Raw genomic sequence first — 27,255 nt, 5'->3', positions numbered from 1 at the left:
ATTATATGGATCATTCCGTTTAACACTAGTTTAAGTAATTATTTGAATTACTAAATCACACTTGGAAATTAATCTTTTCTTTGGAATTAATTTTTGGAATCTTTTCTAGAGTTAAAAAATCATACGCCAGAAAAAAAGGGGCCATTCCTTCCTTCATGCGTGGGCCGGAAAAGAAAATGGACCCCCAAATTTATATTAGAATTACCCATATGCCACATGTTTTGTACGCAGAGTTAATGATGATGTTTTCACGGTAAATAAACCATACAAGAGGGCGACAGTCTAAGTTTTACCGCAGACATTCCATTCGATACACAGAGTGGTTATTTACTGTCGCAGTTTTCAAATAGATTATCACATTATGCATGTTATTAGTGTTCATGAAGCGCGCCACCAACAGGCCAATTAATGCCAGTTTTGATGAAGCTGCCAAACGCGACGTCGACGGTGAACGTTTCCGTCATTAATGCACTGAAAATATGATTGACATAAACACAAACTGTTCCTTTTTCCGCCATGCTTGAAGTTGAGGACACCGCAAGTCACCGAGGTTATATTTAAGGGGGAGGAAATCAGCCTTAGGTAGAGCTAGAGAACGTCTTCAACACATGGAGCAGTTTACCTGACCATAGTTAAGAACCTTTGTAATTGTAAATAATGTCACACCTCAGCCTGGCAGGCCTGCTTTACATCGCCTTCAAATACTAGTTGTGTTCATATGCCTGCGCTGTCGTCATGATTGTGTGAAGTTTTAACTTGCTCTTTGCAGGGAAGGCCGCTTCAGTCCATGGTCTTTTTTTACCTCCATGTTTGAACTGAACAAACGACAATACTACTGCCCAAGGAATGAGTGAAAATTGAAGCCCAATGGCAGACGGTAGGAATTTTAGATCGCATTACTACGAGAAGGTTGGATTTCGAGGGGTGGAAGAGAAGAAATCTCTTCAGATTCTTCTGAAAGATGACCCTTTGGGTGAGTAAAACTCGACTACTTCTTCAATGTCATGAATACACTGTGCTCAGCAAGGTCTGTAAGTCTGGATGTAATTGTAATGCTAAGGAAACTTGATGGGCAATGTCGGTGCAGCTCTGTGCAGCAAGAGTAAGCCGGTGTGTAAGTGTGTTTTCCTCGCCCCATGGTGTAAGTGAAAAGAAAACCATGAAGTTTATAGGGTGGGTTGCTCCAGCTCCACCTTTAAACACCTCATGGTGACAATAAGTACCCCCCAGAACTGTGGGGTCCGACGTCCGCCCCACTCGTGGGAGCGGGTCAGACGTTGGACCCCACAGTTCTGGGGGTTGACAATAAGGTACTTCCGGGGAGGGCATTCCACTAAGTTACTCTGAGTAACTCACTCACTAACAAGAAGTGCTCCTGTCCACTCTTTGGTCCTCATTTAGTCAGTTTGGTTGGTAACATGTAGCCATATTTTTTTTGAGAATTTGCAAGGTCCTGTTGCATTGTCAGTCATTCCATGATTGCGAGTCTGACTAACTGAGGTTTTACCGGCATGATGTGTATTGCCTCTTGAAACATTTGGACATGGCCAGCCCATACTCGCTGATCCTGCCCAAATGTCGACGGGGGTCACAGAGTACCATAGGTACTCGGATTACATACGTGCAGGGTTATCAAGTCCATTCTGTCAACCTTTGTCAGTTCTTAGGGTTGAAGGTTTGCTGTCTTTTTTGGGCAGATGTCGGGAAGCTGTCTATGTTTTGTCTTCGTTTTCCACTACCAGCGATGTTCAGACCGCTCGTGTGGAAGGTCATCCTCGGTAAGCTGGAACACAGAGAAAATGACCCCTCCCCGATAATGCTGTCCGACGGATTCAGAGTTGTCACATCATGAAGCCATATACTTCTGTAATTCTATTTATAAATGTCCGTAGGATGTATGGATGTGGTACTTTATGGCTTGATTTGCTAATCCATGTTGATTTTGCTACCAACAGTCCATCACTGTCTTCTTTCAAATTCACCCTTCAGCAAAATTGCTGCCAAAGACAAAGCCTTGTATGACGTGTTACAAACTTAACCTTCAACGTAATGCAAAGAGTTGTTGATTTATGGTGAAATGTGAAACCATCTTTGCCATTCAAAAATTTTTGAGGGTAGGAAAATTGTAAGTCTTCTCTTTAGCTGCGCCAGCAATGTTTATTTGTTTACTGTTTACATTTCTGTGAAGGTATTGTTCCGCCCCATCCAACCACGCACGACTTTGTCATGCAGCAGCGACGGGAACAGTTCAACGACCTCCGCGGTGCTCTGAGGGTCATGGGACTAGTTGATGATGGGACTCCGTTGAGCAACGAATTTCTCAAGATGTTCCTCCTTGAAGAGAGAAGATTGCCGTTGGAAGATGATCAGTTGAATATCGAGGTATCAAGAATTTGAATAAGAAACTTGCCACTTCAGAATTTAATATTCAGAATGGTATTTTGAAACAAGAATGCTTTTCCTGGAGAAAGTAAACTGGGCTCAGTTTCTTTGCCATTTTTTTGAATTCTCATCTTCCTTCTGCTTTCAGTGTCTGGAGGAGGAATCGTTTGTCTCCTTGGCTGAGACTGCCACAGACATCTTTGACGATGAAGTCGACGCTTACTGGATCGCCGTCAAAATCCGACGCCAGTTGATTGAGAAAGATTTCATATTGCAGTTGGTAAGAAACGACACTGCCTCAGTGTTGTCTGGGGCATTTTCTGTCCTTTCCAAATTGAGATGGGAGTGATTCAAGATTGCGTCCACTGCCGTTTGCTAGAAGTGTTCCACTTTACAATTTCATCGTTAGAGTATCGTTTACTTGCAGAACTTCACCTTCCCGAGATGGCTAAACGATGGTTGAACGATAGTGGACTGGGTTCAGTACTTATTGTCAGTGGGTCGGGGTTCACATCCAGCTGTTAGCCACAGATTGTGTCCTTGGGCAAGCCACTATACCTCAACTTGCCTCTCTCCTCTCACAGTTGTGTGTAAAGAGAGAGTAGTGCCTGGCAACTTCAGACTTATGAACCAAAATGGCTGTTCAATTGGCCAGGGGCCAATTTCATTGCGCTGCTTAAACAAAAATTTGTTTAAGCATGAAAACCCTTGCTTGACAAATCAAGTTACCAGCCCAAATTTCTTGTGATGTTTATTGTTTTGGAATGGTATTTACCTGTCCTTTGGTTAACAGGACAGTCACGTGGAGTTTGAGCTGGTAAGCTTTGTTTATTAAGCAAGGATTTTTCGTCCTTAAGCAAATTCTGTGCTTAAGCAGCTCTACAAAATTGGCCCCAGTTTGTTTCACGCCGATCTGAATCGCGATCAGTGACCCGTCGTTGGATCACTGACACCAAAACCCACCTAATGGATGGAGCGAACCAGCAATGGGATCACTGATCGTGATCAGTGACCCAACGTTGATTCACTGACGCCAAAACCCGAACCAGTGACATGATCACTGATCGAGATCCAAATCCGTGCAAAACAAACAGGCCCATTATGTGTGAAGTACAGCATACAGTTATTGTCCGTGTGCACCGATGCATAATCCACCATTTTGGTTCCATCAATTGAGACGCTAATGTCGCAACTCTCTCCAAAAACAGCTCTCTTGCCACACAAGAGTATAAATGGATTCCGACATTAATTGAGAAGCAACCTGCAATGGACTGGCTTCCCCTACAGATGTAAAAGAAATATTTTTTCAGTCATTTCATGGCGGAAATAAATATGAGCTGAATGGCTTGGAATAGACTTGCTTTTTTATGCAAAGAATGAAAGTTTAGAGTCCAACAGGCTAGAATTTCATGAGGTTCCTGTAGCTCAAGGAATGTTCCATGTGGATGAAATTTTTTTTCTATTCCATTGGGATGAAACTTTATTTCTCCATTTTTACGTTGGCTTGAGGGCTCTGACTGTCTGACTATCTCCTTCCCAGTCGCAGCGATTTGTTACCCAACTCCAGAAGGATGACCCCCAGTTGATACGACACCTGGAGAGCACCGGAACGCTGAGCCGCATGGGACCCGTCTACAAGGCTTGGTTTGGAGGTATCTTTGCTGGGGTAATCCCATCTGGACCTCTTGGGAGGTAAGAAATGTCATCTGTGTTTGTCAGGCCAAAGGGAGAAACGGGTGGGTTCTGTGAACATCCGGTCAAATCATCCCCGTAGGTTGGGAGAAAAATCTTCTTACAACTCCTTTTAAGCTATGGTCTTTATGCAGTGGTCTTGACACAAACTCAACGTTAAATTGACTAGTTTAAACAAAGTTGTTTCAATTGACATTGCCAGGTATGAAGTAGAAGCCTAGTTTAGTTTAAAGTTGTTTTAGGGAGTGTCTCAAAAGTTGTGAATATTTGCATTCCGTTGGACCGTTCCCAAAGGAACGCTGGCATTCCATCGTCACGTTCACACGTCATTGGAAATAGTTTATCTGGCCAGGATATAGCAGTCGGTGTGAGTTTGCATCTTGCTCAGTGTTCAGGGAGTTTTCTGAGTGAGTAGACGTTGAGAAATGTTGTCACAAGTTGCGAGTCATACTACGAGTACAGGTGATCATGAGGCAAAGAAGGGGGCGGGGCATAACTTGTCAGTGGGCAGTAGGGGTAAAAGTTGAATGACCAAACTCTGAATATCCTTCCAATAGTTTCTGAGTTTTGAGTTCTTGTACAAGGCCCGTCCCAGGTACATGTAAGTGGGTGAATAACGACAGAAGAATGCCTGTGACCTGGCTCAAGACAAGACAACTTGCGACGGGCTCAACTGCTTCACTGTCATCCTTTGACCTTTGACCTTGCACAGGGTGTGGGATCGTTTGCTTGGAGGCGCCGTCTACATCACGGCCTATGTTGCTCAGGTTTTTGTTCTAACTTATCGGAGGCAGCTCTTGGGCATGGCCAAGTATGATGCAATCCTAAAGTTTCTGCTCAAGGTAAGCACATTGCCTTTTGGCAAAACCTGGCTGCCTTGTGGCGTCACCTTCCATGGCCTTTTCTCAAAACCTGGTACGGATGCAGCCTCAAAAATCCATTTTAAAATCCATGTTAAGTGACTTTTGGTGAAACCCCTTTGCCTTTTCTCAAATCCTGGCTGTGGCTTTAGGTGCAGGTATGTATACCTTTGCCCTTTTTTCAAAACCTGGTTTAGTCAGAGCCCCCTTGGCCTAGGTGGCAAAATTTACCCGTGATAATATTTCTTTTGTCCTTATGTAATTGTTGTAGGTGCCACCTGATAGTGCTGAAATGTTGGTAAATGAGGCAATTGAAAGATGGGAGAGCAGTGGGAACCAGACCAAACCAGATGCATTGTAATGCAATAAGAGAAAGGCACCAGACTAATGGCGAGTCAAGCGACGGAGGGTGCTCAGTAGTGGGCGTGGCTAACATGGAGCTTGTGGCAGAGAATGCAGCCTAGGTTAAGATGCTGTGGGTGAAGGGTACCAGACCACACCAGATGCATCACAATGCACTGGAAAGCTTCCAATTTGAGACGCCAGACTATGGATTTCCTTCTCGCTTCTCGCTTTTGTACCATAAAACTGACTCTAAAAAGATGTTGTCTTGAATCGAAGATGTGTAATTTTATTTCCAAGTCTGCCCTTTGCTCGTTGTGCATTCAGCACATCGTCTTGTAGTGAAATGGTCTTTCACAGTTCACTCAGTAAGTAAGCAAAGTCAGACGTTAATTTGCCTCTGTACACCCTGTGAGGTTGATTTTGTAGCGTGGTTGCAGGGAGCGTTGGCAAGCAAGGATGTTTTTGATTTTGAAGTCAATTTTGTGTATATTGGTCTTTACATCTATGAGTTGTGCAATGAAAAATCCCTTGAGTTTCTTGAGTTTTATTCTAAATAAAGAAACAAATGGGGACTGAGATTTCTTTCAAAGTTTTGTAAATGAAACAACTGACAAGTTTGATTTGGTTTGATAAGAAAGAATGAAAAACTCTTTTATTATCTGATTAGTACAAAAATACATGATTGAAATGAATTACAACTTGACTGCTGGTAATCTCTTCAGTGCTGTCTTGAGTGGGTTCTCACGGAGCAGGCTTGTCTTCAAGTTCCAGGATAAAGTCAAACTCCTCTGGAAAAGGAGGAGCCAATAATCGGCTAAGTGCGGAAATATCTGCTTAACGGAAACATGTTACCAGCCACAATGACCAATTTGCTAAGCGGATGAATTTGCTATTAGCAAGATTAGATTTTTAGGTTTGATACAGATTTAGATCTGGTAGTTTTTACCTTCGGTTACTGGCTGCACGGACAGCCTTGCTCGCGTGAAGAGAGCAAGGTTCTTCAGCGGTCCCCCGCTCGTGGCGTGCTTCTGGTAGAGAGCTTTGAGTTCAGCTAACGAGATGAAGCGCTTGGTGTCCCTGATGTATGTCACATCTACCATGTACCAGCGCGGGTTGTCCTTCGGACTTGAACTTCAGATGTCAGAAATGGAAAAGAAGATGGAAAGAAATGATATGTAACTAGAAACGAAATAATTAAAGGAAAACAAGCCCAGCTGAAAATACAGAAATTAAAACAATGGAAAGTATGAGGTTAAACCAACAGAATTTAACATCGAGTGAAGTAACAGTAATTGCCAATATAGAACATGAAAACGTACATTCCTTTTCAAGGGATGTGAGGGAGTCAGGTTGGTGTAGTGGCTCTTTCCTGCCCTTCCACTTCTGCAACCTGGGTTCGAATCCCACCTAGGTCAGCATGTGGATTGAGTTTTCAGTGCTGGCCTGACCCTCAGGGTTTCTCTAGAATAGTTATGCTGGGTTTTCTTCCCACCTCTAAAACTGATCATTTGGTCATTGTCTCCTTCATTATCACTTCATTGGCGCTAAATGCGCTGTTGGATGATCAGATATAAATAAATAAATGAATATAAAATAACCTCCAGTTACAACCCTTGGCATCACTTTATGTTGAAGTTGAAATGAGGTCATGCTGGAAAATACCAATCTGTCAATTTACAAAAATGTAAGAAGTTTACTTTTGTTCCATAAAATAAGAGTTACCTGTCGAAGTGGGGATCTTTCTTGTCAAACTGGGTGTGATCCACGTAACCCTCTTTTGTGATCTGAGGGGGAGAAAAAAGTACAGATTTTCACTGAGTTGTAAAGCTTTCCTTGGAAGTAGTTACCAGCTAGAAATGGCCCTGGCACTTCCATGGTTGTCAATATTTTCTATATTTAGACTTGTAGTCGTGCTTGGGATCCAGTGACGTATTCAGTGTTATCAAGACGATGCTAAACCTGAAATGGAGCCAAGATTTGGAAATGGCCCCAGCCAGGCTCCTTGGTATGAAATTGTAATTAAAAAGTTAGTAAATGAAAAAGTGCACGTGATCTGGTGACATTAAAATGCCTTTTGTTGGCTTACATTGTGAAGCTGCACAGCGCCCTCGTCAGTTCATGAACAAACCCAATAGCATCATTTCTTTTGGCATTAGAGCAATTTTCTCGGTATTTACCTTGACAAGGCCTGCAATGCCAGGCACTTTGGTGTTGCTGTGGTAGAAGAAGGCAAGATGGCCGACCTTCATCTGATCGCGAAGGAAGTTGCGAGCCTGGTAGTTCCGCACGCCATCCCAGCATGCTGTCTGATTGGGCTCCTTCTTCAGATCCTCCAAGCCAAACTGCCACAAAACAGAAATGACACAAACTGATTTTAAAACCCCAACATTTTAAATAATCGGCCATGTTCAAATGTTGATACAGAATGATATAACGTGTTGCAAGATCACACAGTTTGGCGAGAGATTGAATATGCTGTCAAGCTATGTTAAATAATTGACAACCCGCCAAAAATTTGGGGGCTAGATTTTTTTTATATTCTAAAGTATCCTGTGTGATAGTATTCGAAGAAATCTGACTGACATTGTCAGTTTCAGTTTTGTTTTAGCTATTAGGTTTTGCTTTGATGGACGAGCTGAACTTTGGAGATCCTAGATCTTGTTAGCTCCATTTAGCCATTAAGGTTAGGATGGTCCCAACTATATTGCAATACATCAGCAACACTTGCTTGAAGAATCTAGCTTTTGCTAGAGCAATGGATAAAATGTAAAATTGACATATTCTGAAGCAATTCTGCCAGGTTTGAGCCACAAATCCAGAAGAACAGGTAGAGAGGTTTTCTCTACAGCACTGTTGACTATAGTTGGGCCAATTGATAATTGGGACTGATGCTACAATTGGGGGAAGAAGTCTTGTATTCATTGGCTGAAAGATTGTAAGAGAAAATGAAAAAAATCTTATACTTTGACATCTACTCCTTTCTCGAAGCGGCTTTCCGGTTCCGATTTCATGAGCCACCTGGTGTAGGTCACGCCCCCTCCTGCTGGGCTTCCCTTGGATGAAGTTGCCACTTTTGCTTTTGTCTCAGCCGGTTTCATCTCTGCTTTTGACACCGAGTCTTTACAAAGCAGATTATGGTGAATTCATGTCATAGAAATTGGCAGAAAATTATGAAGAAATCCTAGCTCTGGCATGATCAGTGTGCACATCAAAGTTTGCCCACTGTGTGGTATTCTTGACATACTAATCAAAGAAAATAACATTTCAAAATAAACAAATGGCAAAGAGCTAGCAAATTACCAATTTTGAAAGTCAACCATACACCATTGTTACTTTAGTGAGCTAAGTACAAGAAACCTCCCCTGAAAAAATGTGAAAAAATGATGACATTTTTTTCCAGAAAATAAGACCATCTTTACCCCTGCATCCCGACCAAAACATTGATATGTTGTAGTCGAGTAATTTGTAAAAATTTCAGATAGGGAATATTCCTATCTGACACTACAGTACTACGACACTAAGACAGGCAGTCAATAAATTTAAAGTTTCAATATTTATGATTTTTTTGTCCTTCAAATTCGCCATTTAAATATCATTCACTACACACAAAAGACACAAACAAACAAACAAGCAATCCATTGGACGATCATCTACCTGTTTTCTGTCTCTTTCTTGGCGGCATTTTTAACTAATTCTCGAAGTCGGTCCTAATTGATAATTATGCAACTGAAATAGGAAGATAACACAACCGGCACGTGGAATCGATGAAAATAATAAAGCACGCCCTCAATAGCTCGAAATGAGAAAGGGCTCAACAAAGTTTGCTTCAATACTTAATTCGTGTATATCGCTACCACTTACTTATTCTTCATTTTAAAACTCTTTTCGAAACTTTGGAGAATTTTTAATCTAAATTTATAATCCAACATCAACAGTAGCTGTGTTTGGAATACAAAAACGTTACGACGGTCAAATTTGTATTAATTTAGAAAAAAGCCAACTACATGTTGAAATAGTTAATCTGATCAAGCAGCGGCGTGAGCATGCGCAGTGGTTGCCCTTACCAACCAGCCACACAATTTTGTAGCGATCGAAAAAGTTGGAAATTGTGAAGTAAAACCTTAGTTTAAACAGGTGAGTGGATGGGAAATGTACAGTAGCATTATTTTTATTAGACCCACATTGTTTCGATGTTTACGCAAGATGAGTTTGACATGAAGGTTGAATAGACTGTAAAATATTCATTTTGCTGCAAGTTGGTTTTGCTTTTTTTTTGCTGGGTTAACGTTATTCGTGTGTTTAGGGCATGTAGGGATTGTGAATTGGGGACCCCGTTTCTGTAACAGAAGGGCCGGGAGACCTACATTTTAACTTTTGGATTCCCCTAGGTAGGTGACTGTGACAAAATGCTCAATAACTGTAGGGTTGATGTTGTGAAAAGAGAGCAGGGTTTGAGTTTTGGAGGGAATTATGAGGGGGAAACTGGGGTGTTGTTTGACAATTGGTTTATTATACTTAGGCCTAGACAGTAAAAAAGTCACATTTTCTCACAATTTCAAATTTCCAGAAGCATTGTCAGCGCAGTTCAGGCAGCGTTGCCTTTAAAGGCTTTGGTTTTTGGGGGCAATGACCAGGTTTGCGCGTATTAAAATGAGAAAAACTAAAAAAAATGAAAAAATTATTGGAAAGAGTTCCATGTATGGACAACACTTGAGGCCCTGTGGACAAACCTATGGGGCATGTCTGGAAAAAGTGTTTTCTAAGTAAATACTTCGAAATTGTTTAAGCCAAATTTCACTTTTTTAGGACATGTTATCACTTTCTAATGGTTGTTAAGGAAAAATTAGTGTCGTCCGTACATGGAACTCTTTCCAAATTATTTCTTTTCAGCGTAGTGAGCCAGTTTTAATCCTTATCAACCTTTGTTCATCAGACACCATGCCGGCAGTTGGCGATGACGTTCCTATGTACTGCTCACAGCAGATCAACATCCCACCTGATCTTCCTGACATTCTGAAGCAGTTCACCAAGGCGGCCATCCGAACGCAGCCCAACGATGTGTTACAGTGGTCATCGGCGTAAGTAGGCCGGGAAACAAGACTTTTCAATGTGGGATTCCAACTTTTCGGCTTCACAGCTGAGCCCTGTGCAGTTTGCTTTGGGGCCCACTGCTTAATCATTAGAAGTGTTATTATTACCTTCAAAACCACCAACATTGACTATAAAATAATTGGTTCTATTCTGAATGTTTTACATTAAAGTGTCTCTTTTAAAATTCTGTTTGAGGAAATGTGAACATGTACTAAACAGCTGTTTGATGTTTCATTTTCCAGGTACTTCCATGCCCTAGCCAAGGGTGAAACCCCTCCGGTAAAAGAACGGCTGGAGATGCCCATAGCCACGCAGAAGACGGACACAGGGCTCACCCCTGGGATCTTGTCAGTTCTCAACAGACAGGTGAGAGTGCCATACTGAGGTCATAGGTTAGTCTGGTGAAATGCCACACCACCATCAGCTTCATGGTTCAATAAATCATTTACAATTGGTCGAAGCAAGCCTAGAAATTTTGCTGCATATCTCCACGTTTATTCCTCACTGTGCCAAAGAAAGTTTAAGTCAGGCAAAAACCTCTAGACCTAACGTGATTACTTAACCTTGCGTGGCAGCCGTCTTGATTAACATAGCACTGAAATTGGCTGTGACTAGGAGAAACATACATGTTTATGCATTGTAACTGGAGTCGCTAGCCACAGGCAAGTCTTTCAGATGTGGATAAAGACGAGGGTTGTGTCTTGAGATAAATATACACCTCTCCAATTCACCTTGGCAATGATTTTAAATTTAATGCCTTATGAGGAAGTCAGTAGAGGCTTTGCATGGTAGCCATCTTGCAGGGCAGTTCCTCTGTTCCAGAGGGAAGCCTCATTTGTTTGTGCACACCCTGTGGAACAAAGCACTGACCAGCAAGATGGCAGCTGTGCAAACCCTGAAGTGCACCCCCAATCGGCAAAAGAAAGACAGGTGGTTACAAATGGGTTGTTGCACGTGTTCTGAAAGTACGCAAAGACCATACATGCCGGGAAAATATGAGTTATGCGTACTAAGTGTGCTCCGCGTCAAACGGGCATATACTTGCACGCCTCATGGCGCTCCTATGTGGTGAGTACCAAAAACATGCCCTCTTTTATTCCACTCGAAGTAGATTGTAGACAGAATGTGGTTTGTAGAGAATCCTTTTTTAAAAAAACATGGCAGCCTTTTCATATTATCTGGGTGAAAGTTTTTTGAGTGATATTAACTTGGCATTGAGTCAGGGATGCTGAAGTTATACTAGGCTTTGCCCACTTATACCGACGTGTGTATTCACACTGTTCTCGGTGTGACTCGAGAGTTGCGGAAAAGTCCTTAACTTGCTCAGGTGGGATTCGAACCCACGACATCCTATCCTACTAGTGCAGACATCTTAACCACTCAAGCGCGAGTTTGATAGAATCAGGTGAATCCATTGCAGCTGGGGTACTTCAAGAAGTCAATATGAATTTCGCTTTGCATCTGGGATGTTAATTTATTCCCCCGGCCAATATTTAAAGCTCGGTCCGAAGAAAGTACTCAAGCTGTCGGACTTGGAGCAGAAGTGGAAAGACAACTGTTTACCCAACGAGCGGCTGTACAGCTTGCTTCAGCTGGGCAGCTTCGGAGACGACATTGAGTGGCTGAAGTTCTTTGCTTTGGCCTGCTCGGCCCTGGCTGGGGTGAGTGCTGTTACCTGGTGGGTGGCATCTGCTCTGTGTTCCGACAAGCGAGGGCAGTATGCAGTCTGCTTGTATTAAAGATGAAGACTTGTGTATTTTCAAAGCGATAGTATTACGTTGTTGTTCAAGTGAATCTTTCCTACACAAATGGAAGACTATGAGCATCGCCAGTTTTCGGTTGAATGTGCACAAAATGCCTCAGCACACTTTGGAAGTGAGGCTGTGTGGACTCTGAGTCCATTTCCAAACATCTGTAGTAGAACAGGTCTTCTGCAGCAAAGTTCACTTTCTCATTTGAATTAACCACAAAATTTGTAGAAGTTAGAACAATCAGTAAATCTCGGACCTTCCTATTAAACGTAACTTTGTCAAATTTTAGGCATATTTTATTGAGGGAATAAATATGTGCTTGGCTGGTCTTGAACATGCGTTTAAGACTGGCTCGGGAGAGTGGATGTGGCTAATGCCTGAGCCGCAGGCAAGGGCATCATCAGTATTCGTTCTCTTGAGGAAGGTCTTAAATGTAAGTTTAAGGCCGGCCAAGTACATATTTGTTCCTATTTATAAATACATATTTATTCAGAGAGCAAAGAGAAGACAACCTATGATTGATTTCCAACGATTTTGTTCTAAACCTTTAAGTTTATTCTCCTGAACACCCCCGTCTATTTTATGGTATATCCCTTTTGAAAGTTGTCCAATAGAATCCCCTTCAATGAACTTAATGCGTGTGGCACATTGCGTGCACACAGACTCCTGACCAATCAGACCCAATTAAACTGTCGCGTATCCATGATTTTGCACAGCAGTGGGCATTATCAAATGTTAATACGTGGTCATGGGATGCGTTTCGACCAATAGGAATAGAAAAACTGTCCCAGGTATTTATGAATGTATTTTATTTTCAGTAAGTTGGAAAAGGATCTAAAATGCATTGAAAGTCTAATCTTTCTTGTAATCTTCAAAATGGTCAAATGGTCAAATTAGCACAAAAACAAGAGATCCCAGTGCTTAAAACAGCAGTTGCTTTGATTGAAATTTGTGAGGATTTTTTCTAATTTCCAATGCTTTGCTTTTTCAGAACATCACCAGTGCCATGAAGGTCATCTGTGAGATCTTGACCCGTGACCCGGAGGGCGGGGCAGCTCGGATACCCTTTGACCTCTTCAAGGAGCTCTATACCTACCTGGCCCAGATCGATGGGGAGATCTCGGAAGAGCAGACTGAGAGTGTATTCACATACCTGCAGTATCATGTGTGAGTGTTTGGCTTACTGTACTGTACAATCTGTGCATGCACTAACGAGGGCGCTATTTAACTCACTCATGAGTGTGGAGTGAGGGCGCTTTTGTTGAAACCGTTTGGTAGTTAAAGAAGAATATTTGCATTTTATCTTATGTTAATACTTGATAAATTTACTGAAGTTTTGTCCAAACACTCTGAGCAAATTTCCCATGCTGCTGAGAATAGAGATCTCTGGCGCAAGCAGATTGCACAAATGGCCTCTACCCCCTAGGGCAAGAGATCTGATAATATGCCTGTAACTGAACCATATCTGTTGCTCTATCCTCACATCCCATCATAGTTTTCTGGATTCACCAGTACGTTGAGTGAAAGACCAATTGTTTCTTTTACAAGATCGTCTCTCTTTTTTGTTTCTGCAGGGACAAGCAAAATGGACTGGTGCAACCTCGTAACTTCCTCAATCCGGATTGCCCCAAACTTGGTCCATAGATTGCATTTATGGAAACCAGGTTTGTTGTACAAACAGTTCTATCCGTATCTATTGTAAAAAAGTTAACTTAAATTCGTTCCATCGGCATTGTACAAAATTGCTTCAAACAGATTTTAAATAATAGTTTTAATTTGTTTGTGGTTTTTTTATGAATTCAACGTTTTCTTCCATAAAATCTAACGTTTTGAAAAACAGATGTTTTTTCCCATTTATTCGGTATTTTAAGCATAGGAACTTAATGTCGATAAATGCACTACTCCACAAGTAATTTTGCGTCACATCAACGTTTTGAACAAAACTTCTTTTTCCCAATCAATCCAAAAAGGCATAATTGTAACTTTAGAACTCTTGTATGTATATATTTCCCCTGTTGTAACTTCACGCTTCCAACCGAAGTGCAAAGTGTATGAAACTTCCTACGTCAGAAGAAATAAACTAAAATTTGTAGATAAAAACTACTTGTCAGGTTTGTCGTCTCAAAATATTTTCATTTTCCCCAAATGATCATCCAATATTTTCATTTTGCAAAAAAAAAATCGTTTTGAATTCCACTTATTCCGCTTTAAACTTGTCTAAAAAGCACACAAAGATGTTACAGGCAACGGGAAGAAAGGAGCTACATTAAAAACAAAATGAAATCTCACTCCATTTTTCCTTGGGACAATTTTATTTGAAAAACACTTGAAAAAACTTCCAGGGAAATGATCTGACAACTTGCTGAGAGTCAAACTAATTTTTCTAAACAATTCAAATTTTAAAAGCAACAACCAACAACTTAATAATATAAACACCTCATGCTGCTCAATAGCAACTTCAGATTTAAATAGTGCTTGAATCAGATCCCAAAAACCATTCCTGGAACTTATTATAATATACAATATATTACTTTAATTACGTATATTTTTAAATTTTAAAACGGCATTTTTGAGGATTTTTTTTCCTGTCATTAGAAAGAATGGAATTGCATTTGCATTAAGCTTACAAAAATGGAAAAAAATGAACTTCAGCAAAACAATACACATTTCTCTGTTGAACAAACTGCAGCACGTTTTTCTCGCTTTACACATTCATTGACAGAACTTAAGATGTAAATGATTCTTCATAACGGGCTCACAACATCGGACCAACAGCCAGTTGGCACTAAAGTCAAATAAAAAATCTGAACATCGATATTTCAGAAATAATTCTTAAAATCTGCTTCAACCAATTTTCAACGAATTCAACCTGATGAAATTTCAACAAATTCTAAAATCCCCTGTACACAATGATAAAAAGTCTTACGAAATGGAATAAATTCAACTTTCATTTACATGTATCAGCTTCGACGTAGAGTTTTAGTGTTTTCTGTCATGACGTACACGTAACATATCAGAAGTACAATACTTTAATATAAGGAAAGGAAAATTTTAGCAAAGGGAAAATAACTGTCAACAGTATATTCCACTTGATACTTTTCATTATAATTTAACAAGGGGGCAACCTGCCCTAAAATTTCTCAGTTTGGTTGTTTTACGAGTCTTATTTCTGAACAGCTCTGAGTTCTTTTCCAGGTGCATTTGCCAGCTTCTTACCTCAAACCACGACTGTACGAGTAACTATGCTGGATTTACGTCGTTTACGGCCTGATGCACCCAGCTCCTGGTGGTCTGGATCCTGGCTGGAAGACAGCTCAAAGTCGTACCTCTGTCAAGAAAAAAAGGAAATCTGGACCACATTAATCCAGCAAAAAAAATTCAAATCCTTCGGATCTTCGATCCTGGCTGTACTACAAGCAGCAATTATTTGTCAACCTCAGGTGTGTGAAAGTCACCATGACCCCAGAAATGTTGGGAGGACATCTTCAGCATTGTTGAAACCAGCCATATTTTAGTGCAGGACAATTTAGGCATGGCGAACAGAGAGAGCGAAGCGACCGAAGTCTCGCGAGTCACAGCCAGGGGTCCGAGGGCCTGCTCAAGGGGTCTCTAGATAAGCTTTTTCGGTGAGTTTTTCTGTCTGTTCTGTCTGTGTCAGGCTGCGAGGCAACTCCTAACAAGAAAACATACATGCACTGTGGCCACACCTGCCAACCTTCTTCCTGAGCTCAGACATTAGCACACAATACATTAAAAGGTATTTAAAGGAGCCTTCAGTTCCTTCAAAATTTTAATCTACTGTGTGGTAATGCCTGACCTCAGGAAGGGGTATGGCATGTTGGCAGGTCTGAGTGGCAAAAAAAATGGAAAATCGGTCTTACATCATCGTTAAGAGGAACTGCTCGTTTGTGTGACACTTTGCCCTTCCCTACGTCTCTCTTCTTACTCTGCTGGGAGGAGGACGATTTTGGAGCGGATGAGGTTGCAGCTCGTTGGGAAGATGAAGGTTTTGGAGGGAAGTCTTGATGAGAGGTTTGGCGGGGACGGAGACGGCTCGTCATTGTCAGCTCGGCAGTCTGCTCAGCCAGCTTTTCAACCTGTGAGTAATAATGACAACTGGTCACTGTTGTATGCCACACTTTGCCAGCTTGTCATACCTGTGAGTGGATGACAATTGCTCACGGTCAAGCCAACAGATCACACTGCTAGCTTGCCAGCCTGTGACACGACAGTGACAAACTTAATTACCCACAATCCATGTGTCTGTAGTTCCCATTCATGCCTTGCAGGAGCAAAAAGTTGATGTCACGGCCAACAGTGACGAAATTTCCCCCAGAGTTATGTGTTTGGCATTTGCAAATTTTGCCCAAACAGTTCCACACTGTTCTCATTTGCTTTGACCTATACAAGAACGGGCCTGAAATTAGCCCTGTAACATTCATTCAAACTATCAACTTAGTCTTGAAATAAATTTCCTACAATGCTTTTGACCAATGGAACTACTATTTAGATTGCCCGAGAGACTTTCACTTAACATCAGTTGATACATTTAGCACTGAATTTCCTAACCTGAGTGACTTTTCGTTTCCCTTTCTGAGAGGCAGCTTTCTGATTTCTCGGCATTTCCGAGCTAGGCTTGGCTTCGTCTGACTTCTTGGTAGGGACATCGTTGCTCGTCTTCCTCTCAAAGTATTTCTTGAGTCCCTCCTTTTGAAGTTTCTCCTTGTTTACGACTTTGCCCAGTCTGCATGCATTCCGGGCAATAACCGTTATCTTAATTATCTTAATCATTATAGCCACTGATACTCAAAAGATTTCTGACTTGCAGGGAGTTTTATGAGTTACTGAAGAACATTCCAAGAAGACTAATGAAGTAATGTACACGTATGTTAATTGGTGTCAGGTGTTGGGGCAAACATGAATGATTTGGCTAAATATCCACCCCAAGTGGAAGCAATTAGTAAGTGTACAATTTTCCTAGTTTTCTCGTTTCATTTGGTCTGTTACGAACACTGGCCACACCTAACCCTATAACTAAACCTAATCAATCCTAGCTAACCGCTTATATTAGGGACCACTGAAATGATGCATATTGCTTGTTGGATTCATACTGGTTATAGGGTTAACCCACAAGATTCAGGCATGGTTAAACTGTAAACCTAACCCAATGCAAGTCTGTGGGTTAATTTTCCCCGAAACATTCATCCAGAGTGTTCTTCCCACGTTTTAAACTGAATATTTCTTCACTGTCCTCTTCACTCACTATCATCCTGTACTTGGCGCTAAATGCGCTGTTGGATGATCAGATATAAATAAAACCAAAAAACGGTTCAAGCTAAATATGACCCCAGAGAAGATTAAGACATGGCTAGCCACGCCGTTAAGCTAACCCTACACAAAATTTGGACGTGGCCAATAAAACTGGTCCCTAACCCTAAGGCATTGCCACTCAAATCAAATCATTCAAGATGAATAATACCTTTCAGAAGATTAACGATCAAGCCGGAGTGTACTCACCTCTTTCCCTTGCTGGCGTTCTGGCAGTAACCTTCCTTCTCCAGGCGATTGACCAGTCCATGAGCCACGGTCATCTCCACGCCCAGCCGGCGGGAGAAACTGGGCACCAGGATGCGGTTGGTCTCAGTAGTGGCAAGCAGGGCACGACGCCAGAGACACGTGGCCTGCAGCACCACGGGAGCGAGTCCGGTCAGGTGAGGGTCCGTGGGCTTGAGGTGGCGAGGGGTAATCTGTCAGAGATGCAAAACTCGAAGGCTGACCTCCCACTGAATTCTGAAGCCAGCCCTATCTGTCTATCAAGCCACCTGCTGAAACCATCCCCCGTTCTGTATTGCATGCATCCATGCTTGCTTAACCCTTGCCTGCTTTTGCTGTCAATAGTTCTGGGTCAACGTTGCCCGCTAGCAAACAGTTTTTATATGTTTTCCATTTCTTGAAAGTACTGACTGTATTGGTGACCCAGCCAAAGCTGAACGCCCCCAATGCCCACTCTTAAGAATCTTACACACGCAAATCAAGAAAAACGATCAACATTTTTCCACTAATAATGCCCACATTTTCATCAGGATATGAACAGCTTATAAATAAATTTGCTTTCCTGAAGCCAAAACTGTTTGAGGGCCCTTGGTTTTGATCCTAGCAGAACCTTAAAAGCAAAAAGACCTCACAACAAAATTACAGAAAAAGATACAGCTCCAGTGAAAACGTCCAGTATGTTTTATGCGTTAAGTTTGAACACAAGCATTTTTGCTCAAGTAGTATTTTGCCATGAGCACGAGTAACAATACTTTGTCACCAGAACTATGAATGTGCAAACAGGAACTGAAATTAGACTATAATGCATGTGAGTACTTCAGTTAATGTGAGTACGAGTTTAATAAATTCCGCAAGTGTGGGGGACGTCACATTTCACTCCCAGCAGAGCCTTTCTAATGCAATTATCTACTTTGTAGTTATCACGGTATCGCGTACCTTGACACACTGGTCACAGATGTGTTTCTCAGGAGCCTGATCTTCAGATATGATGGCAAAGCAGACGGCATGCTGCCACTGTTTACACTCCTCACATCGAATCATCAAACCATCGTCCTTGGAAGAAACAAGCAAGACAAATCTAGCAAGACTTGGAAAAAAAAATTAAGTGGATGAGGGTTGAAGCCACAATCTCCTGTCTGCAAGTGCAGAAGTTTATAAACGCGGAGCCACAGAGCTTTCCAGTGTTAAATGACCAGAAAATCTTAGATGCAAGTGAATGCCACGATGAATTGTTTTTTTAACTTTGCTGTCTTTGTTTTGATGTTGAGTTTGCAGCGTCTTGGTAGGGTGAATCAAAAACTCATGTTGGAGAGAATTTGAAAACGAAACACTGACCTCAACAATAAACGCAAGGTGCCGCTTAAAATAAATTCCAATTTTAACCGAAATGTCTCATCACACACAGATCCAGCACATACACTTCCAAACGAATTAGTCGAGGGCAAATGCACAGTTTTGATGGTATGTCAAAGGTCGTGCGTGTTTGTCTCACCCAGAGTCCAAAGATGCAAAGTACTGTTTTGTACACATTCAGTTGAAAATTTGATGAGTTCATTTGGTACCACTTTTGCACACTGATGTACGCAGTGTGTTGACATTTCGTCTTGTATGTCCAGTTAGCCCTATAGAAGTGTTTGCATCACGTCCATGCAGAAAAAAAGAATTTGTGAGAGGCGGACCGATTTGTCTTACCTCGTTGCATCCGCAGGGGCAGCGGACGACGTTCTCCTCTTGCTCCTCATTCATGAATGGCATATTGGACGAGGAGGACGAGGCAGGAGTCGAGGCCTCGTCAACTTTGTCTTTGAGAGGGTAAAACAGAATTATACCTTCACTCAGGAAATGTCAGGTTACTAAAGGTCAACTACCCTCAAATGACCAAAGCTTTATTACTTCTTTAAGAAAAAGGACTATATCCCTTCTTGGCATGAGCGCAAACATAAATACAGTCACAAAAAGTATCTGTGTGGTAGATTTGCAAAAGATGAATATATGTCCACATGGGCAAATTATATGTTACTGACATCTGTCGCACATTCACATTTGTTGGAGCAAAAGGTCTAGATCTTGGAATTGAATGAACCTAATATTAATTGAAAATCATGTTGCCAATTGATGTTGCCAATTGACAAAGCAAAGAAACTGATTTTCAAACACCAGTTATATTTCTTCCTAGAAATCTACAGCCATCCACAAGCGAAACTCCATATTTACCGGGTCTGTGGGGGCTGCTGATGGGAACATCACACTTAGCTAGTTCTGCAGCTTGACTGCTCTTTGATGTTTTCCTTTTCGCTAGGGATTCCTCCTCATTGTCACTTGGCTCCTGAGAGAAATGTTGAATACATGCGTCACGTTCAAGCTAGGTGAATACATGCCTGGGATGTAATGAGTGGATGTGCGCATCCACTCATTACATCCCAGCCTCAATGCCACAAGTGTGCTGCAACATACAATATACCAAGAGAGGAAACAATGCTCCCCATCTTCTGAAAGTTTCCATGGTTGCATTGTGCCACATACTTTTAAACTTACATTCCGTTGGTTGGGTTCAAAAGTAAGCACAAACACGGACCAATGAGAGCGCAGTTAAGATAGCACCAGGGTCAGGCAGTCAATGACACCTGCTCTACTTTCTTTATTCCTACCTCGTCGGTGTCCTCCCCATCAAGGGCTGAATTGCTGACCACATCTTGCTTGTCTGTCTCCATGGCAACCACATCCTCTTCATCCTTTTCATTGTCCTCCCTTAACTCAAACTGCTTGCGATCCGTCTTGATGCGGAGTTTCACGCTGAAGGGTTACATAACCGGAAAACAAACTGAAGCAAAGATTGAGTGACGTTTCCTAAACAGCGTCCAGGGCTAAAAAACTTGGCTGATGATTAGAAATATTCACACACAATATATTTTTATTAATAGATACACAAGGGTCATACGATAAATGTGGGGTCCAAAAGCGTGACATTTTCGTGTCCCTGTTACACCAGACTTGAGTTATTTTACATGGAAATATCACGTAAATTGATTTCAAACTACTTCTATTTGATCGGTAGGTAATTTACATTAATACATCATTCTTAGAACTAGGAGCAACATTCCGAACTTACTAAATCATACGTCAGGTGTGACAGGGACACCAAAAAAAATGGCACCCCTAATTTACAGAGTAATCCACCCACAAGCCAGTTCCAGGATAGAAAGTTCTGAAAAGACAACTTACGTGTGAAATGACTGTTAATGAGGTCGTTATTATCCCCAGTAGACACGTCAGTAAAGGTTGAAACAAGAAGGAAACGAAAAGAGTGACTAAAAAGTAGTTAAGATTTAATTTGGTGTGGATTTATTGGTATTTTGACAACTGTACTGAAGGGTATGACTGAAGCTTTTTGTCTAGAGGAATTTCTTGACAAATACTGACGGTTGCTCTGATCATTATATGCCCAATGTGTCTATTAAGCTCCCTGGATTTGCATTTCAAATAAGAAAACTACATTTCAGTGCAACTGGATCCACAAAACTGAGTCTCAAGGCCATAGCTTTTGGTAAGTTTAGAAGATTTGGTTGACTATTTTGATGAATCGCCTAATTTGGAATTCTGACAAAATGAACAATTAATCGGTGAAAAATGTTGACGGCGCCCACCGATTTACACAGTACAAGATTAGTTCTAAAAACCTACACTCAAAAGTTGCTCTGCGACTCATTAGTTAGGATGAGAACCAACTACGAAAGTCACAATCATGACAATAGGTGGAGAGCTGACGTGACTTGGGTAATTTGATAAAGAATTGGCACTCACAGTGGACACATCTCCCACTCTAATGTTCATGGGCTCTTCTTCAAAGTGGAAAGAATCAGTCTCTGCCGGTTGGAAGCCAGGAGGCTCGTAGTCGGCTGGGGTGACTGTTGATAGACAAGAATGAAACAACAGACAAAACTGAATGAATGAATCGTTGACAGGAATTAATGGAGTAACTCCAATGACCGTGTGTGGGATGCACAGTTCATTTGAAAGTCGACCAACAAAACTAGAATTGGACTTCAATCACTTTGTGCTGGAGGGTGTGTAGACGTGATCTGGTTTTCTGTATATATACACCGGAAGATCACTATTTTGAACATTTGGCTTTATATAAAAGCTGGACACTTTCTCTTCCCTTTTCTGAAAATTCTGGCCCAAAATAATATTGTTGACAGGTGGTTAAGACTACAGGCAGATTTGTTTATGTCATGACGCAGTGCTCAATCCACCAACATGTATATTACCCTTGATATGGAAAATGTAAATATCCAAAAACTGTCAGACTTTACCGTCGTCATAATAGAGAAGTTTCATGGTCATGATGACATCATCGGGCAGAGATTTCAAGCTTTGTGTCAGTACCACGATGGTGCGGAGCAGGCGAGTTGTAGCTTTCTTGGTCTCTGCTTCGGTAGTCGCCCCGGCAATCTTCTTATCATTTCTAAATGAAGACAATATTAGTGAGTTCACCCCAACAACTCACATCTAGGGTTGGACAAGATCAAATTAGTTATAGTTGTTGAATGTTCAAATACACCTTGAAAAATTTCTGAGATGTTGGCAATTCTTGGTAACTTTTGTTTCTCTATGTATCTGTCAGCACACTCTCTCTTAAAAGTACAGTAGATTTCCCGATTGATCATCACTGTAACAGAGGAAGTGTTGCCTGGGAAAGATGGACAAAGTCCTAAAACTTTAAATTAAATATCTGCAGGCAAAATGTATGTAAACTGTTGACAAAAACTAATACTTATCTCTTGCCAAATTCTGCTTACAGAGATAAAAACTCCTGATGGACAAAGACTCACTTATCTGACAATGTTTCCAGTGCAGAAGTTGTAAAAAGGCAGGTTCTTTAGCTAAGCAGGAAAATCCACTGGATGATTGTAAGCAGACAATTCAAACAAATCTTGCATTTTATCTTCTTTAAGTTATACAATTATTGAAACTGGACAGCCACTTGAGAACTGCAGGGGATTGATCGGAGGGAAATCAGGAAAAATATGTTTCTTCTCTATGAACTCTGAACTGGCTGATGCAGAACTTTGGGAAACTAGGAACAGCGGTTTATTGATAAAATAAAAGTGGGATGATTCAGCTACCTGTATATCTGGATGCCTTCCCCTTGGTAGGAAAACTTGAAGGTATAAGACTCAATCACGGTCTGTGGAAATTAAAGTTAGCAATACAGATACTTGATGAGGCAATCTTTTTGTCAGAAATGATGTCCGATCTTTTAACTAATTGTGTGATGTTTGCCTTAGATTTACGAAACTTATGGCCTTTCATAACTTAATTCCTTGTGGCAAATTATTTGAGTTGGTTTTTGCTGGAAAATAAATTTATCTATTGAGCTAGAAAAAAATATCTAAATTTTGACAACACTTGTACTTACATCAGGCTCATCTGGATCAACATAAATCTGTAAAATGCAAAAAAAAAGGCTTCAATTTTTCGAACAGGTCCCCCAATCCGCCCTAAAGACACGAAACTATTTCTCAATACAAAAGAAATACAAACATTAATACACTGAAATTAAAACTTCTGGGTGTAAGACACATTTTCAGAAACTTACATTCAACAAGACACGTATATCACTTTCAAGGAAGATACTGAGATTGAATTTTAAATTTATTCAGCACTTCTTTTCATTGAAAAACTGTTCCTACATTGTAGTCTGTGTCCAAAATATGAAACTCACAATTGTTCATGTTGCTACAAATTCATTGTAGCAACACAATCATTCGGAAGGCAAAGCATACCTACCCCAATGGTCAACGCGCGAAGCTGCAGAAAATAGAGTACAAAAGAAACAAAATGATCAGTGTCTGTCTATCGTGATGAAAACCCGAACTCGAATCACTGAACTACAATCAATCTGAAAATTTGAACTTTTGCACTGTTAATGACTAGAGTTTACACCTAATGTTGTTATGATTCGATTTGCTTTGTATATCTATAATCTCATATATTTTTGCATTTTGAGGGTTCCAAGTGATCACCTTTCATGTGAGAGGTCACCCTCATTGAAGATGGTTTGAAAATGAATGAAATTTTGTGACTTGCTGTACAGTTTAACATAATCCTGAGCCCACTGAAAGCATACATCAAAAGGTGTCTTTTAAGAAAACTTACATATTTCTTGTCTAGTGCGTCGAAGCAACCTTTGACCCACTTGATCACCTGACAGGCCCCCGGGCATGCACTGTCGTCTCGCAATATCTTCAGATTTAGATCTACAACAATGTGGGAAATTTGGTCAAAGTTTTTCTTGAATTCTTCTCAGGCTAATTAATGTTGAGACGGAAAGCCAAATTCTGAGGACAATTTTGTCAATTTCCTTTTCATCCATTATCATCATTTGTAACCACTGACCTATTCAGTTTCTCTATACAGTTTTTTTGGTGATTTGTGTTCAAAAAGCCATATCCTCTCCGAGTGATCCCTATTCACCACTTTCCAGGTTGCATCATGTAACTGAGGCATGATCCCTGGCTATGGTGTTTCAGATTCCATGGCACCCCCCCTCAAAAAAGATATTGACAAATGGGAAAAGCCGCTAATGTTGGGCTGGATAGCTCAAAGCACCGGTATGTTGTTCATCTTTACAACCAAACATAGGTTTCATAAGCACATCTGATACATCCTTAGGCCTGCCCCCAAAAGTACAGTATAAACTAATCATGTGTAATCATTTCCAACAAAAGCATTTTCTTGTCATTTTTAACTGTCCATATAACATGCAATTAGTGTCATCTAAGTACAATTTGCTCAGGTCTTGTCGGAAAAATAATAGAGAACAGAAATCCTGGCTCACCTTCCAAACATCGGTCCCCGAAGGCATGTTCAGGAAAGATCGTCCTGAGGTACATGATGTTGGAAACTGCGACTGCAAGTAGTTTTTTAATGAAGAGAGCCGACTGTGTCTCTGAGATCTGTTCTGGAGGGAAAATGGATGACCACTGGGGGAAAAAACAAGGCGGATGGGAAATAATTTAAGAGAGAGAGCCTTAAAGTTAGATGACAATTACGAGGGATACACAGACCTACCATAGAATACCTTTGATACAGCAACAACTTTAACCTAATTCAAATGAAAGTGTTAACTGCTAAACTGTTGTGTGGGCAACGCATAAAATATAAGTTTAGCAGTGGTAGACTGGAGAGTATCATGGGACCTTTATGCTACATAATTTTAGGCTCATTGGAAAAAAGAGAGGGATCCTAATTGCAACAATTACACCTTGCCTTCATCAGTTTTCAAATTTAAAGTCAAATTAATTATTAAAGCATGGTCCAAAAACAAGAAATGGGGCAAATGTGCAGACGTTGGAGATTTTGTAAAATTTGCTGCTTAGTCACAATGCTTTATTTTCTAGACAATAAGGGCACAGGCCTAGGCCTATGTAGCGTGTATAGCCCAAGCCTGGGCTTAGCCTAGCTTCAACTTCAGTTAGCCTAATGAACATTAGCCTAGCTAGGCTACACCATGTCTGTACACTATATAGTATAAGCATGCTAAGGCATAGACATGATTGATAGAGCCCTGGGCCTTTAAATAGTTTAAATTCATATCCAAATATTATTTTAATTTGTGTGGGGATTGTATATATTTGCCCCAACCCTCATTTGTCACAGCTTTAATCTTGTAAAATTGGTCAGCCCCTCCCCCCAACCAAAAAACCCACCAAAGGCGACTCTCTCTTTATTGCACTGACCGTATTTTTGGGAACTTTCCAATTGTAAATCGTGAGACTTGAAAATATGACTTTCTCACTGCTTCATCGTTCACTGTATGTCTAGGCCTAAGCCCTACAGGCCCTAATCACCGCTAATGATCAGGCTAACGTCACTGCAAAATAACTTTAGTTTTTGGCCGGGTAAAGGCTATAAAAATCATGTCCGACGCTACCATGGCTACCCACCTCTCCTGTCTTCTCCCTCACTCGCTGTGAAGTTGCAGTCATTTTCCCTCCGGCACTTGGCTGTACACGACTGCCAGTTCAATTAGGCTAGCAAGTCTTCCGATCCCGCAAGGTCAGCCTCGCTTACACGGCCTACCGGTAGTGCAGCTCAGTGAACAGTGGATCCAACCAGCAAGCTACGGTCACGACGGTGGCAGGAGGCTTATCAGCTTACGGATAACTTCCCCGAATTCAAAAGCCACGAGTTACAGGCCAACACTGGGCTAACCCTGTCTATACTTGAACATGACGATAGTTTATACGCGAACAATCCTCGCTTATTTGGTCAAACCAGCTGACATAAATACAGCAAAATAACGGCCGACACTGGCAGCCAGCCTAGCCTTCCGTCAGCAAGCTTAAGCGCACGACATCTGCATGCACATCGGATCAAACACGTCCGTACGCGCGCACGCACAAATGTGCGTGTACGCGTCCGGTGCATGTACTGACGTCAAATGATCCGAAGTTTCGCGCCAAAACATAATAATGTCGTCTGCCACAGCTCAGATCATTTTAACCCAAATTTACGGATTATGTCTGTTCAATTAACATTTCCATTGACATTTTCTTGTTAAATACTGCACTGCGCTGGACGCTTTTATTTCCAATCTCAGTGTTTGTCAAAATTTTTTGGAAAAATTCGATGAAGTACATGTATCTCAAGAAGCCTGACACATAATTACTACGTAAGTGAGCACGTTTTATTGGTTTTAAAGTCTTAATTACAACTAACTCCAGATGTCAAAGCATACTAGTTTGGAAAAACAAAAAGAACCCAACAGAGGTGGATCCAGCAGGATTATTTGCTGAGGTGGGGAAATTTTTGTTCAGTGAAGGAGGTGTGTAGCATAATCTTTTTATTGTGTCCTTCACCGTCGCGTTCACGCCAAAAGACAAGGGAAAATGGCAACTGAGCGGTTGACAGTGACCCCCCCCCCATCCGCGCTTGAAAACTTTTTGGGCCCCAAGCTGGACCTAGAGAGGGCGCAGTTTTCCTAGCAACGGAGGCTCCTTTGATAGTAACTGCGCATCGCCATATCGCTGGTTCACAAACGACTTTGAAATGTACGCGTTATGGTCACATCACTACCACAAAATGAGCACTCGATCCTGATGATCGACCAACATGATAATGGCTCTTTTCCACAGATGAGGGGGTGCTTCTGCTCAAGGCGGATAATGAACACGGGGCAAAGTTAGGCGTAATCCTTTTCTACCGCTGTTGCGCTTCCATGCCTTGCTTAATTTCTGCTGCCATGCAACATGAATATACCGCATGTGGTTGGAAGAGCAACATGTTTTGGACGGATCCAACAAGATGAGATCGGGCAGACTCAATGCTATAATTATGCTTGATGTACATGAAGTAAGCCGTCGATTGAGCGGACCTTAGGCCCTATATTCGGGGGAAAGCAATTGTTTTCTGACCTTGTTCTTCCCGGAGGTGCACTAACTTCACGAGAATTAGTCGTTCAATGCAGCCTGTTAATTATAATAACATTTACACCGAGGAAAGTGTCTTCAACCCTCACCAAATTAAAAACACCTTTACTAAAAATACATTGCTCAGAAATCAACCTAATACGTACA

The 27,255-nt window shown here is 41.3% G+C and overlaps 4 protein-coding genes across 5 annotated transcripts; 2 read left to right on the top strand and 2 right to left on the bottom strand.

Annotated features, from left to right (window-relative positions):
• Nucleotides 1-396: 396 nt before the first annotated feature.
• Nucleotides 397-5,977, top strand: tbc1d7 (TBC1 domain family member 7). Its single transcript, XM_022228127.2, has 8 exons — nt 397-582; nt 770-973; nt 1,698-1,778; nt 2,189-2,382; nt 2,531-2,662; nt 3,923-4,074; nt 4,787-4,916; nt 5,206-5,977. Exons 2-8 carry the CDS (start codon nt 868-870, stop codon nt 5,293-5,295), a joined length of 885 nt encoding a protein of 294 aa, XP_022083819.2. The 5' UTR covers nt 397-582; nt 770-867; the 3' UTR covers nt 5,296-5,977.
• On the bottom strand, nt 5,546-9,069 carry LOC147795808 (thymocyte nuclear protein 1-like). The gene is made up of 6 exons (XM_087130370.1): nt 8,934-9,069; nt 8,243-8,397; nt 7,457-7,621; nt 7,002-7,063; nt 6,226-6,410; nt 5,546-6,067 (listed from the first exon to the last, which is right to left on the bottom strand). Exons 1-6 carry the CDS (start codon nt 8,959-8,961, stop codon nt 6,021-6,023), a joined length of 642 nt encoding a protein of 213 aa, XP_086986496.1. The 5' UTR covers nt 8,962-9,069; the 3' UTR covers nt 5,546-6,020.
• Nucleotides 9,070-9,280: 211 nt separating this feature from the next.
• LOC110975541 (ropporin-1-like protein) lies at nt 9,281-14,224 on the top strand. 2 transcript variants are annotated; one of them, XM_022228111.2, is made up of 7 exons: nt 9,331-9,413; nt 9,583-9,667; nt 10,213-10,357; nt 10,613-10,736; nt 11,870-12,031; nt 13,113-13,288; nt 13,696-14,224. In XM_022228111.2, exons 3-7 carry the CDS (start codon nt 10,218-10,220, stop codon nt 13,763-13,765), a joined length of 672 nt encoding a protein of 223 aa, XP_022083803.1. In that variant the 5' UTR covers nt 9,331-9,413; nt 9,583-9,667; nt 10,213-10,217; the 3' UTR covers nt 13,766-14,224. The 2 variants fall into 2 exon arrangements, with proteins under 2 accessions (XP_022083802.1, XP_022083803.1); XM_022228110.2 differs by lacking the exon at nt 9,583-9,667 and having other exon boundaries at nt 9,281-9,413.
• A 190-nt stretch (nt 14,225-14,414) lies between these two features.
• LOC147795807 (uncharacterized) lies at nt 14,415-26,082 on the bottom strand. Its single transcript, XM_087130371.1, has 17 exons — nt 25,624-26,082; nt 24,516-24,660; nt 23,834-23,934; nt 23,465-23,485; nt 23,094-23,120; nt 22,801-22,862; nt 21,988-22,139; nt 21,476-21,579; nt 20,897-20,907; nt 20,308-20,467; nt 19,889-20,036; nt 19,367-19,476; nt 18,611-18,727; nt 17,639-17,868; nt 16,691-16,865; nt 16,003-16,218; nt 14,415-15,449 (listed from the first exon to the last, which is right to left on the bottom strand). Exons 1-17 carry the CDS (start codon nt 25,663-25,665, stop codon nt 15,339-15,341), a joined length of 1,932 nt encoding a protein of 643 aa, XP_086986497.1. The 5' UTR covers nt 25,666-26,082; the 3' UTR covers nt 14,415-15,338.
• Nucleotides 26,083-27,255: the final 1,173 nt, after the last annotated feature.

The sequence above is a fragment of the Acanthaster planci genome, linkage group LG20 (assembly GCF_054643075.1).
Source record: "Acanthaster planci isolate LZ-2023a linkage group LG20, COTS_SCS, whole genome shotgun sequence".
In the NCBI taxonomy this organism is placed as follows: domain Eukaryota; kingdom Metazoa; phylum Echinodermata; class Asteroidea; order Valvatida; family Acanthasteridae; genus Acanthaster; species Acanthaster planci.
Note: the sequence above shows the minus strand (reverse complement) of the source record. Positions and strands in the feature narration are given on the sequence as shown.